This window comes from Eurypyga helias, unplaced genomic scaffold, assembly GCF_000690775.1.
Source record: "Eurypyga helias isolate BGI_N326 unplaced genomic scaffold, ASM69077v1 scaffold23645, whole genome shotgun sequence".
Taxonomy (NCBI): Eukaryota; Metazoa; Chordata; class Aves; order Eurypygiformes; family Eurypygidae; genus Eurypyga; species Eurypyga helias.
The window spans coordinates 1-12789 of NW_010252370.1; the positions used below are offsets into that span (position 1 = coordinate 1).

Genomic DNA, 12789 nt, shown 5'->3' on the forward strand with positions numbered 1-12789 from the left:
AGGCTGAGGAGAGCCCCTGGCCCGACGCCGTCATTCCCGACTACAGCGACGGTAAGGCTGGGTGACAGCGTCCCTCGCCGTGCCCTCAGCCTCCTGCCCTGGGGGCTGAGCCGCTTCGCCTCACGGCCCGTGCGGCGGGGGGGGCCGGGCGGGGCCTCCTCCTCGCCCTCCTTCTCCGCCCTCCTCTCCCGCTTCCCCGGGGCGGGCGTTTAACCAGCTCTCCCTGTCCGGAGCCCCTTCTGCAGCGCCTGTGGTGCTTCTCGTCCACCCCCTTACAGGCGAGGGGGCGATAACAGCCTCAGCATCACACGCCATCCTCGTTGTTGTCAGTGCTCTTCTGTGATGGGTAGCTCTGCACTTCACACCCGTGTTTCTCAAGGCGTTATTTTTTTGCCGAGGCGATAAAAAACTCCTTAAGTTAATAAAAAGAGGGAAACTGTTCTTTCTGAGGCATGCGTGGGGTTTTTTTTTTGTGACAGAGTGCAGAGCAGAAGCTGAAAGTCAGTTCTGTGTAAGCCCAGTGAAGTTTCTACTCTTTGTGCTGTAAAATTCATAATCCTTCAACATCTGCTGAAAGGAATGTGTTGGTGGAAAAACTGTCACGACTCAGGTATGAGGAAATGTCTCTGCTACATGTTTGCCGATGTGGAACCTGAATGGATGGTCAGTGCTAAATTGGTGTTGGGAAACGAAAGAAAGAGCAAAAAGGAACTCTCATGTTTGAAACATTTTTCCCATAAATATTGTAAAGATTGGTTAAAAAAAAAGGCTGAGATACTGAGTCACTTGGAATCACTGTCCTTCATAGCAGTTACATCTGGAAGAACTTGTAGCAGGAGGTTATTTCCAGGTATATACCCACAGCAGGGTTAGATCTCTGAAAATCAAAAGCTGTAACAACTGAAAGCGTTTTCTGGGTTGCTTGCTCAGCAAAGCGTAGGGTCAGTTTGTGTGTTTTCGTTCCTTTGTGGGAGCAAGGGCTTGGCAGTCACTTAGTCCAGTGTCATCTTAAATTACAGGAATTCTTTATAAAAGGCTGTTGTGCCTAGTTTCTTGAAACTTTAAACTTGTCCAAATTGGTTTGTAATTTATATCTTAGTATTTATAGTAGTTCTGTAATTCATAAGGAAAGCAGCAAAGACCGTATGTGTTTTTCAGGGAAAACATACTTATTTTTAAAATAAGTCAAAATGTTATCTGAATGATACAGTTTATTATTCACAGGACTTTTTCTGAAGCTGTTGAATCATGGACAAGGTAGTAATAAATTAGATGTTTGTAGTATTTTAGGCAGTAGAGAGCAGTGATTATCTGAATTTCAGATCTTCAGGCCAAATAGGTATCACCAGTTTCTGAAAGTAGTAGTCTCATTTGTAAATATTATAACTCAGTGTTTTTCAATAGATAGCACTGCATAAAGTAAGCTTGTTCTTTAAGTAGTCTAAAATAATTAATGTTATTCAGATTATGTTTGTAGGCACAAACTGCAGCTTTTCCGATTGTTTGGCCTAGCCTCCTGTCACTTCAGGAAGCAGGAGGCCACATTTCCTCTCTGCCTTGTTCCCTTCCCAAAAGAAATGCTTGCTTTTTGTACCTGAACAGGTTTCAGTCTTGACCTTACAGCTTTCAGGATGCTGCATGGGCTCGTTTCCCCTTCCCAGACCCTCCCCACCTTCTTATTGAAATTCTCACTCTTGGATTTACTGGAATAATCTGTGTATTGTTTCTTTCTGTCTTGGCTCAAGTTACAATTTGACAGAGAAAGAGCAAGTTGGTTCCATTCAGGTAGTCCTGCTTCTAGGGGTGTCTGTCCTCCTTAAGTCTTAGAATTACTTCATGTCTCCCTTAAGCTTATTTTGCTTTGTCTAAGAATTGGTTCCAAGCTTGGTAAGGAAGTAGTAACACAAATGATGCTGTTTGTGATAGTGTGGAATATTTAAGTTATATGTTATTGAAAACACTTTTTCTGGACTGTTGCATCTAAAAAGACAAATACCAAAACCTAATAAATTTTATGTGTTCTTGGCCTCTCTCTCTTTTTTTTCTATTGTTTTAGGAACAAATTCTCTCATAAGTGGAGGATGGGATACATCGGCCTGGGGCTTGAATTCAAATACTGAACCACAGAATCAGCCGGTATCACCGACAGCCATCACTAAGCCAGTGAGGAGGACGGTAGTAGATGAATCTGAAAGCTTCTTCAGTGCCTTTCTCTCTCCGACAGACGTTCAGAGCATACAGAAAAATCCAGTGGTGTCCAAACCTCCTGCCAAATCACAGCGACCCGAAGAGGAGGTGAAGAACACTGTAAAGGAGCCTCAGCACTCCAGTCAGCTGGAAGTAGCAGTGACAGCAGAGGCAGAAGTGAAGGATTCCTCTGTAGCTGTGCTGGTGGACTTGAAAAACCTCGATGTTCCCAAGGAGAAATCAGAAGAGAATTCTGTGCTTGGATCTAATGCCAGGCCTGAAGAAAGCACAAATGAAGTTACTGACAAAAAGGTGTCTGCTCTGAATTTGGAAGCACCTGAAGATGCTCTTAATGAAAAATCCAGCGTCGGAGGGGTTGGAGCGGGGAGTGCAGGGGAGGGAACATCACAGCCTCTTAATGCAAGTACGAAAGACATGGGTTTGGAAACTAAGGAGCGGAAGACTGAGGACAGGCAAAGCAATACACCGTCACCTCCAGTTAGCACTTTCTCCTCCGGGACATCTACAACTAGTGATATTGAAGTTCTGGATCATGAAAGTGTAATAAGTGAGAGCTCAGTAAGTTCCAGACAAGAAGCTGCAGATTCAAAATCCAGTCTTCATCTAATGCAAACATCATTTCAGCTTTTGTCTACATCTGCCTGTGCGGATTATAATCGTTTAGATGACTTTCAAAAGATGACTGAGAGTTGCTGCTCCTCTGATGCTTTTGAAAGGATTGATTCGTTTAGTGTACAGTCTTTAGATAGTAGAAGTGTAAGTGAAATAAATTCAGATGATGAGTTGTCAGGCAGGGCTTCTGCTTCAGCCTCTGTCGCTGTCAGTCCTTCTGCGCCAAAGACAGAAACGGTTGGTGATCTGAAAAACAAATCTGAAAACCTGAATGACACTTCTGTTTTACATGCGGAGGAAGCTGAGATGGAAGAGAGTGGGAGGAGTGCAACCCCTGTTAATTCTGAGCAGCCAGATGTGTTGGTTGCTGCTGTGCAGACTCTTGAAGAGCAGGTGGTGAAAGAGGAGGCTGAGCCACAGCAGGAGGCTGCTGAGAATTTGGTAGAAGAGGACGTTGAGATGCAAGGACTTAAAAAGGTAACTGTTAAGTGTTTTTTTGGGAACACTCCCTTTAATCACAAATGAAACTCCTAGCATCTCCTTATATAGGTATTAGCTTCACGTTATTTGGGTGAATTAATTGATCCAGAACAACCTTGACTTTGTAGAAAACTGTTTTTGATCTTCTGCAGTGGAAGAATCCTGGTGAAGTTTCTAGTCATTGCTTTGGGTTTCACCTTATGTGTCTAGTTACCATTACTGTGAATTGTGAGCAGTGCTGGCAAGCAGGAACCCTTGATAAGTCAAATGTGATATTTTAATTCTTGGGTGTAATTATTTTTTTCTGTGAAGGTGGAAGAGATTCCTTGAAGTGTTTTGATTGAGTTATGGAATCACAAGCCTTTACTTTTTCAGCAATAATCAAGATAATATTTTGCAAGCATTTTTTTTCCACAAACTTAAACTGTCAAAATTTGTTTACGTACCAGGAGAGTACTTTTGAGGATAGCAGTAGTTAGTGTAAATAAGTCCTTTTTGCTAGAGAAATTAATGGCTGTTTTTAGAAGAAATCATCTTTAAGAAAGGTGGGGTTTTTTTAATGCAGATGATAAGCCTTGTTATGGATAGCAAATAGATTAAAAGAAATTTGGATGGCTAGTCTAAATAGATGAACTGACCAGAAATGTGGTGCAGTAGGATGCTCAGGTGTATGGAAGGCTCAAAGTGGAGCTTTGAAACTGCGTGTGTCATCCAGTTCTGCCAGCATATTGTGTGCGCTTTTTTACATTTCCTCTGTCACCTTCCTGTCCCTCTGTTGTTTTTAATTTCTGAGCTCCTTTGACATGTGTTTTGATCTGTGTCTTTGCATTTTGCTTTGCTCATAGTCTGTGTGCTTAACCCATGATGCAGCTGGGCCCTACTCCTGGCCCTGCCCTGTAGGCATGTGTACAGTGCTGATGCTGTGTCTGATAGTAATAAAGGAAAAGCAGCTGATTCTGGGGAGGTTCATAAAACCCTGATGTAATCTGTGTTTTAAGGAAAGCATTCTGTAAACTGTATAGAATGTCAGTGTAAATTCCTTAGAGAACTACATAGCTGTGTACTGTTACCCAGATGTTTCCCTAACTGCAGTGCTCATACATTAAGGGAAATTGTGATAATGGACCACAGCAAATCCTGTCTTTCCTTGGCCATACTGAGCTACCTTTATAGAATGTTTCATGTGTTTATATTTATATACTTGCATGTATGTTCGTATTATCCCTCTAGATTTAGCTTCCTGAAATCTGATATTATTTTGATGTGAGCTAAGAGTTCTTGATCCTGCCTGGAAATTTTCTTCCCCTGTCTGATGCTGTTTTGCTGCTTTATGCTTATGTTTCACAGAAGAGACCTTGCAATGTAAATTGTTCTGTGATCCTGTAAAGAGTGGTATGAGGAGCACTGGGAGTCTTAATGGTTCATGTTAGCTATAGTTTTAACTGCTATCGGCTCTGCTTAAAAACTTCCTTTATAATTAAGTGTAATTGTTCATGATTTTGTTGAGGAGCTTAGCTGAGTCACACATCTGCTTACTTGGTGGGATTTCTACTCCTGTAGTAAACAGGTGCCTTGTGGTTAGATAATGCTTAGTTCTAAATTAATGTGGCAGAAACATGGTTATCTTCACTGACTTCTACCTCAAATTCCTAAAACCATTGAGTTCAGCTTTAAATAGTGTTGGGAGGGAATGGTGGGGGGAAAGGGGAAGCCTGCCCCTCTTGTGTTTTAATTGTCCCATTCATCTGATCTTTATCTGTAAAAACATTGTCCAGATGATTGATTCATTAACTGAGAAACTGGAGAAGAGGGAAATACAGTTATTAAATACTAGTAAAGAAAAGGCGCGCCTGGAAGAAGCTTATGATAACCTAAAAGAGTAAGTATGAAAATATACTCAGTAGTGGGTGTAACGCTAACTTTACTGTAATACAAACAGACAGTGTTGTTAAACAAGTAGCTTTATAGCTCAAACAAAGGTGGCAAGGGATGTGCCCTGTTTGGGAGAGGCTGAAATGATGATTGCATGTGCTGTGATGGTACTTTTTTTAGAGACACAGTTTTTACTGGGGCCAGAATGGCTTTGGGAAGAGGCTAGGGGAAGATTTTTCAGTAAGTAAGCAGTAGGAATGACAAATATGTAGAGTTAGACTTGGTTATTAATAAAGATCGTTATTACAAGATTGAGCTGTTAAGGGAGATTGACTTTGCTGATACAGGTGGGTGAACTTGACTTACTAAGTAATTTGATGACTAAAATGTAGGCAGTGAAAGTGTGGTAGGGAAAAACCTGAATTCATTATTAAATTCTGTTAAAATTAAAAATAAAACATTGGATGTAGCAGTTTATTGATCAAATGTCAGGTTTAAAAATTAAAAATATGTGAAGCTATTATTTAGTGATTAAATTGATCTTAAAAATACATTTAATCATTTGCCCTCTATATGATGCAGACTGTGGTTAATCAGAAAAAACTTGATTAAGGGGCAAAACATTTAAGAAAATTGAACATTTAATTGTTTTCACAGGTAAATTAACGAATTAATAAAGATCTCTGATTAGTGCTTCTAGTGTGAAAGCAAGTTTATTTCCGTTTAACGTGTGTAAAATAAAACCACAACGCATTTTGAAAGCATTTAAGACAAGCTGTTGCAGACTGCTTGGGATGTCACGTAACCATGCCACTATTCTGATACGTTAATTTTGAATGTAGTGAAATGTTCAGAATAAAAGAAGAGAGCAGTAGCCTTTCATCTCTTAAAGAGGAGTTTGCTCAGCGAATTGCCGATGCTGAAAAGAAGCTCCAGCTCGCCTGCAAGGAGAGAGATGCAGCTAAAAAGGTAATTTGTTTTTTTAGTGAAATTCATCTTTAGTATTTTACAATAAAATTAAGTTTCTTGAGGTAGATTCATAAAAATTAAGGCAGGGAAAAGCATGAGAGTGGCAGGTGCTATCTCATGGTATTAGTAACTAGCATAAGCTGATTCTAGCCTCCCAGGCTGCTTGTTTTCTCCTTGTGTTGAGGCATGTATTCTTGCAGCCGTGTTGGTGACCAAGTTAGGGAGCTCAGTTAAGCTAGAATTAGTCTGTTTTTTTGGGGGAATGGGGGGAAAGGTTTAATGTCTGCTGTCAGTTAGCTTGTACCCATAAATGCCTTGCTGTGAGGCAGAAGAAATGGCCTGGGGATTCGGGAAGTGGAGAAGAATGAGAATAGCTTCTTAGAGGATTAACTGGTAGGAGAATTAGGGACTGACGATGGATTGGTTTGGAATGAGCAAAGTAGTGTGCAGTGTCAGAGTTTGTGGAGTTTAAATATTCTTGACCTGGTATCAGAGTGTTACATTTCTCTAGCTTATGTCTGAGTAAACAAATTGTCACTGTATATGCCACTTCCTATTTGAACAGTAGTATGGTAAAACAGAAAAATGATCAGATGCCTGGAAGTGGAAGGAGGAGCTTGGACAAATTGTGCAGAGAACTTAGGGAGTCTCAATCCTTGGAGGTTTTTAAAACTTGATGGAATAAGTCTCAGAATTTTGATTTGACTAGATCATCTCCAGAATTCCCTCCCAACCTAAATTGTTTTCGAATAAAAGCCTTTTGAGAGGAAGGGGTGAAGGAAGAAGGTGACCAGTGTAACTTGCTGTGCATTTTTCCCTAAATATATTTTAATAAATGGCCCTAAGTATTTTATCCTATTACTTAGGAAGTAAAGACCGTTAAAGAAGAATTGGCTACTAGACTTAATACCAATGAAACTGCTGAATTACTGAAAGAAAAAGAAGAGCAGATCAAAGGATTAATGGATGAAGGTGAAAATTAATTTTTTATGGGTGAAAATTTGTACAATAATTTGAAATGTACTGCCTTTACATACGTGCCTTCTTTATGTGGGGGAAAAAACCGTAATTTGAGGCTTGTTAGATGTTTCTGAACATTTTAAAACCATTGAGTTGCAAAGAACAGCAGGAGGGATCAGTCAGATACAGATGGCTGCAGTACGCGTTAGAAGGTGCTGGGAGGTAAAACCAGCGTGCAGTACGATGCTCCATTCTGCAGGAGTCTAACCGAGGGCATTGGTCAGGGCATTTCTACAGTGTATCCCTTCCTCCTTACTACTTTTTAATTTTGGAAGTCAAATGTAGTTACTAAATGAACTGGCCTTTTTGGGGGTGTTTTTCTGATACGATGAGCTCATTTGCTTTACTTTGCACATCTTTCACTGCCTGCCCCATCTCACTGTAGCTTAGCGTAGCAGGGCCATCTCAGGATAAGGTAGATTTAAAACTCAGAACCTTCATGGAAAAAAATGTAAGAGGATTTCTATATACATATGATGATTATTTTCATGGGTCTGAAGAGAGGGGGCAGTGAATAGAGACAGTTCATAGAGTAACAGCAATATGCATTAGCTTTAAGTACATTTTTCTTCACAGGAGAAAAGCTTTCCAAACAGCAGCTGCATAATTCCAACATTATTAAGAAGTTAAGAGCCAAGGAGAAAGAAAGAGAAAATATTAACACAAAACAGAACAAAAAGATTAAGGAATTGGAAGAGGAGTTGCAGCACTTAAAACAGGTGAGGACTTTGTTTTAAAGCCGTTTATATTACCTGCAGAGCAGCCTTTTGTGGAGGCTCTGGATAGACTGATGTTCTCTTTTCTGGGAGACTTCTGTAGTTCATGTTATTGGAACACTGGGATGTGATTTCCAGGTATGTTCTTGGAGCAGTTTACAGCTGTGGCCAGGTATCTCTCCAGCTGCTTGTTTGCACTTGCACTGCTGGTTATCAGGTGGGCTGACCAAATTCAGTTCACTAAATTTCAGTTGGAAAACCTGGGCAAAATTTGGGCTGGTGTTGTGTGTGGGTTTTTTTTTTTTTTTTGTTGCAGTTAGTGATTGACCTTAGATAGAGGCAACAGACCCAGGATGAGGAAGGATGTGAAACTGTGGTGAAGAGCCCCTTCCTCTGGGGGAGCAAAACCTTTCTCTTTGGGTCAAGTGTTGGATCGTTTTAGTTGGTTTGTGTCACTCCATCCTGAACTGGGGCCCCCAATTGTCATTGTCCTCAGGTGGTGTGGTCTACCACATGTACTGGGATTATTCTCATACTTCTTGTTTGCACTCTGATAGGTGCTCGATGGCAAGGAAGACCTTGAGAGGCAGCATCGAGACAGCATTAAACAACTCAACGGTGTTGTAGAGCGACAAGAAAAGGATCTTGCTAAACTTCAGGGGGAAGTGGAAGACCTTGAAGAACGGAACAGAAGTGTCCAGGCAGCACTTGACAGTGCATATAAGTAAGCAGATATTTGTATGCCTGTCTTTAACCATACATTCAGCTTCTGTGTCTATTGCTTGTGTAATGCTTGTGAAATGTTAATATATATCAACTATATTCGCAAAGTCATTCTTGGTGTTGTATAAACTGTTAAAAGCCTGGCACTTTTTTTTGTTTTCCTTCCCAGAGAACTGGCAGATCTTCATAAAGCTAATGCTACAAAGGACAGTGAGGCGCAGGAAGCAGCCTTAAGTCGGGAGATGAAGGCAAAGGAAGAGCTTGGGTTAGCTCTGGAGAAGGCCCAGGATGAGGCGCGGCAGCAGCAAGAAGCCTTGGCAATTCAGGTGGGTCTCAAATGCAGTGAGTGAAACTGGTACGTTTGAAAGTGAATCTACTCCGATGGCGTGTGTGCATCTGGCGTAATGAACCAGATGGAACACAAGGTGGAACTCATTTTTGTGTGCTTAGCAGATACCCGGTGGCTTCTTTTCCTGTGAACTTGTTCAGTCTTTAATGATACTTGTGCTAAACTTTAAAATTCTAATTGTATTTAAAAAATACTTTTAATTTTACTTGTCTAAATAAAGTGACTCTGAGAGGATCTGTGTGAAGCTTGTAGTGCTCTTACCATGATGGAGACTTGAAAACCAAGATGTGCAGTTGAACAAAATTGTAGTTATAGATAACTGGGCCTAACTACTTGTGTGCACACCAGACTCAGACCTTGACCTTGTAAACAGACGTACCCTGTCTAGCGGTGTGTTAAAATGGTGTAGGGCTGTAGCGATTCCTAGGTGGTATGACAGCTTCTGGCAAGGGATGAGTGCTGATGATATCTTGTTCATTTAGGTGGCAGACCTGAGGTTAGCGCTGCAACGGGCAGAACAGCAGGCAGCAAGAAAAGAAGACTATTTACGCCAAGAAATAGGTGAACTACAACAGGTACTGTAGCAAATAGATGATGCCAATTTATATCTGCCAGGAAGGCTTGTAAAAATGGCAGGTGAAACACTAGCATGACATTAATAGCCTGAAAGAGAGGCTTTATTTTCCTGGTTGCCTGTGGTATTTGTCCTGTAGAGAACAACATGAAAATATTAATGGAAATTACTGTTTTCAATATATGATTAAAAACCCATGGGTTTTATTATGCCTTTTAAATGGAATGGAATCTCTTTAGCATAAGACAAAGTACAGGCATTAAGTTTGTAACAGTCCTCTAAAATTGCTAGAAAATGTTTTGAATGACTCTTCAGCTGTTGCTTGAGAATATTTTTCTTGTTCTTAAGGTCCGAAAGATAGAGAGATTGTTGCCACAATGTTTCAAGTGATGTCCAGAGGGCTCTTGACATGTAAATCCCTGGGCTGTTACTGTCATGTGCCCAAAGATGTTAGGCCTCTGTCTTGAAATTTCACACTTTAAGTCTGAACATAGGAATTTTACAATGTAAAGCAAGTGCTGCATATTTAGCTGAATTCTGTGTTAATCTTTTAATCCTTTGTATGATTTTTGAAGCTTAATGATATTTAATTTGTGGTTTCAGAGGCTTCAGGAAGCAGAGGGCCGGAACCAAGAACTAAGTCAAAGTGTTACATCTGCTACACGGCCACTTCTTCGACAGATAGAAAATCTTCAAGCCACACTGGGAGCACAAACCTCTGCATGGGAAAAATTGGAGAAGAATCTTTCTGACAGACTTGGTAAGATGTTTTTAGCTTTTACCGAACTCGAGAGCCTCTTGATGAAGATGGGAGGTGGCTGAGGGTAAATGAGAAGAGCTTGATGCTTGCCCAAATGTTAGATTGTGGGTCAGAAGAAAGGAGAACAAAATGCTTTCCTGTAAAGAAATGCTGTGTGGGATATGCTGCCAAGGTTGTGGGACAGGTAATTCACTGATTCTCTTTAAAACACAGCGTAAAATAAGATTTTAAGATAGAGGTGTTTAGATGCTGTAAGGACACCTGCATCTTAAGGTAGGGTGTACATGGAAACACTGAAAGTCCACCAGCGTTTTCAGTTGTGAAGCCTGATGCTTAGATTCCATATTGTAAAGGTGGGAATAATTTACTTACCTAACTGCATAGGTAATGAGACTTGTATTTGTTGATAAAGTAGTAATCTAATATTTTAAATGAAAATGCATAGTGTGCCCGAAGGTGGACCCAGAGAAATGACTTTCTTTCTGGAGGCAATCTGTACATCTACCTTGCTTTCTGAAAGAGCGGGATGTCTTGTTCTGCATTGCTTCGTTCCTCTACCTGTATGGTAGAAAACATTTTTCCTTCACAATAGAAAACAGGGTTGTTTTTTTAAGCAAAAACTAGTTGCATATAAAAAGAAATCTCAAATTCCATTTTGATACATAAATACATGTCCCATATTATGAATATTTGACCAAAAAAAAGTTAAATTCCTTGTTTTTCTTAATGTTAGGTGAATCTCAAACTCTTCTAGCAGCAGCTGCTGAGAGAGAACGGGCTGCTACAGAAGAACTTCTTTCTAATAAAATTCAGATGTCTTCTACTGAATCTCAGAATAGTCTTCTAAGGCAAGAAAATACACGTCTTCAGGCTCAGCTGGAAGTGGAGAGAAGCAGATTGAAGAAAATGGAAAATGAAAACAGCAGGTGAGTTGCATTTTTGGTTAAGCATCTCTGTAAAATTGTAGTGAAATGGAGTAAGCTGTCTTGCCTAACCACCTGCAGCAGTTCTCTGCCAGTTGGAAGACTTGATTCTTTTGAGTGTTGATACAACTGTGCAAGAGGATGACAGCTGTTGTAAAAGTTGCCCAGCTTGTTAAGGGTATTTGGTTCTCATGCCAAAGATTGAAGCATGTTACTTTCATGATGTTGTAAAGCCTTGAAGCTATGTTTATTTTTAAAGTATATGAATCTGAAGTAAACATAGAATACTTATTTACTGACTCGACCTCTTCTCTTCCCCAATGTAGGTATGAGGTTGAACTAGAAGGGCTCAAAGATGAGTATGCAAAAACCTTGGAAGATGCGAAGAAGGAAAAGGTATTGCTTACCTCAGCTTTAAGCTATGGTGTCATTGAAGTTGGAGCTAGAAGGAGTTTAACAGCCTGTGTTTGGTTTTGTAGACGCTGCTAGCGACGCAGTTAGAAATGGAGAAGATGAAAGTTGAACAGGAAAGAAAGAAGGCAATTTTCGTGCAAGAAGTAGCAAAGGAGAAGGTACCAAAATGTAACATTTCTGTTCAGTCTTACTGATACCAACGTTATTTTAGTAGATACCTAGAGCCTGAAACTGGCAGAAGCAACTAAGTGGGCTTAGAGTGATACAGTTTGTCCTGTCAGCCTAGGCGTTAGGGACTTGGATTTTGCTGGTTTGTGACTGCTTTTTATTTCCAGTGAAATAGGTGCTTGTGTGATACTCACTGAACTGATTCTTGACTAATAGTCTGTTTAACCTGAGAAAATATGGATAATGACTGCTTTCATCTTCTGATTTTTTTGGAATGCTCTTCATTTCTTAGTCGCCTTGTTTTCTTTGTGTAAACCACTAGCACTGCTTCCACTGAATTCCTGTTTTCCATTTCATGTGGCTGCGTGTAATGTACCACTTGGTTTCCAGCTGAAATCACCACTCACAGAACTGTCCTCGATAGTCAGGAGCTTTGTTACTGATAGTTAGCAGTCGGTACTCCAGCAAAACTGTCTCTATTACTCGTTTCTTCCCATCTCCAGTTCTGAAATCCAAGTGCTTTATCCCTCAGAGGCTAGCATACTTTGAGATGCTGCCTGTGAAAAGAGGTTAGTCTGTTGGGAAGGTATGTCAGGAAGTTGAGACATCTTGGAATCAAATTCATGCACTTGATAAAAAACCCAAAAAGTATTAACAGGCATCCTAGGAAGTGACATACTTCTGGGTTTAGGGTGTTCTTCCTGTGATAGATCTGAGCCTACAAAACTGCCCCTGAATCTCCCTTGGTTACTTAAAAGAGTGATTCTTTTGGTTTGATTTGCAACTTCTTTGTTTCCTGAAAAGCCCGAGGACTTGCACATACACCTGTAGCACGGCAGTTCTTCGCTGTCGAACTTTGTTTTAGGGATGGAGGAAGGAGAAAGGTTCTGTCACATTATGGTCTGTAGCTGTTGGTGGAAAAGGGCAGTCTGTTCTTTACAGAATCTGTCTCACCATCTTGTAAACTCTTTATCTAATCGATGGTGGGGATTTTTTGGTGA

General features: G+C 40.5%; 1 protein-coding gene across 1 annotated transcript; it reads left to right on the plus strand.

The window, feature by feature from the left end:
• Window positions 1–5: 5 nt before the first annotated feature.
• On the plus strand, window positions 6–11778 carry TMF1 (TATA element modulatory factor 1; the record flags this gene model as incomplete). Its single annotated transcript, XM_010152365.1, has 13 exons — window positions 6–51; window positions 2057–3297; window positions 5076–5179; window positions 6015–6141; window positions 7008–7113; window positions 7738–7880; window positions 8435–8601; window positions 8770–8926; window positions 9432–9524; window positions 10127–10283; window positions 11017–11209; window positions 11533–11602; window positions 11686–11778. Coding segments are annotated over 13 exons (2697 nt in total), but the record flags the coding sequence as incomplete, so codon positions are not given.
• Between the last annotated feature and the right edge of the window lie 1011 nt (window positions 11779–12789).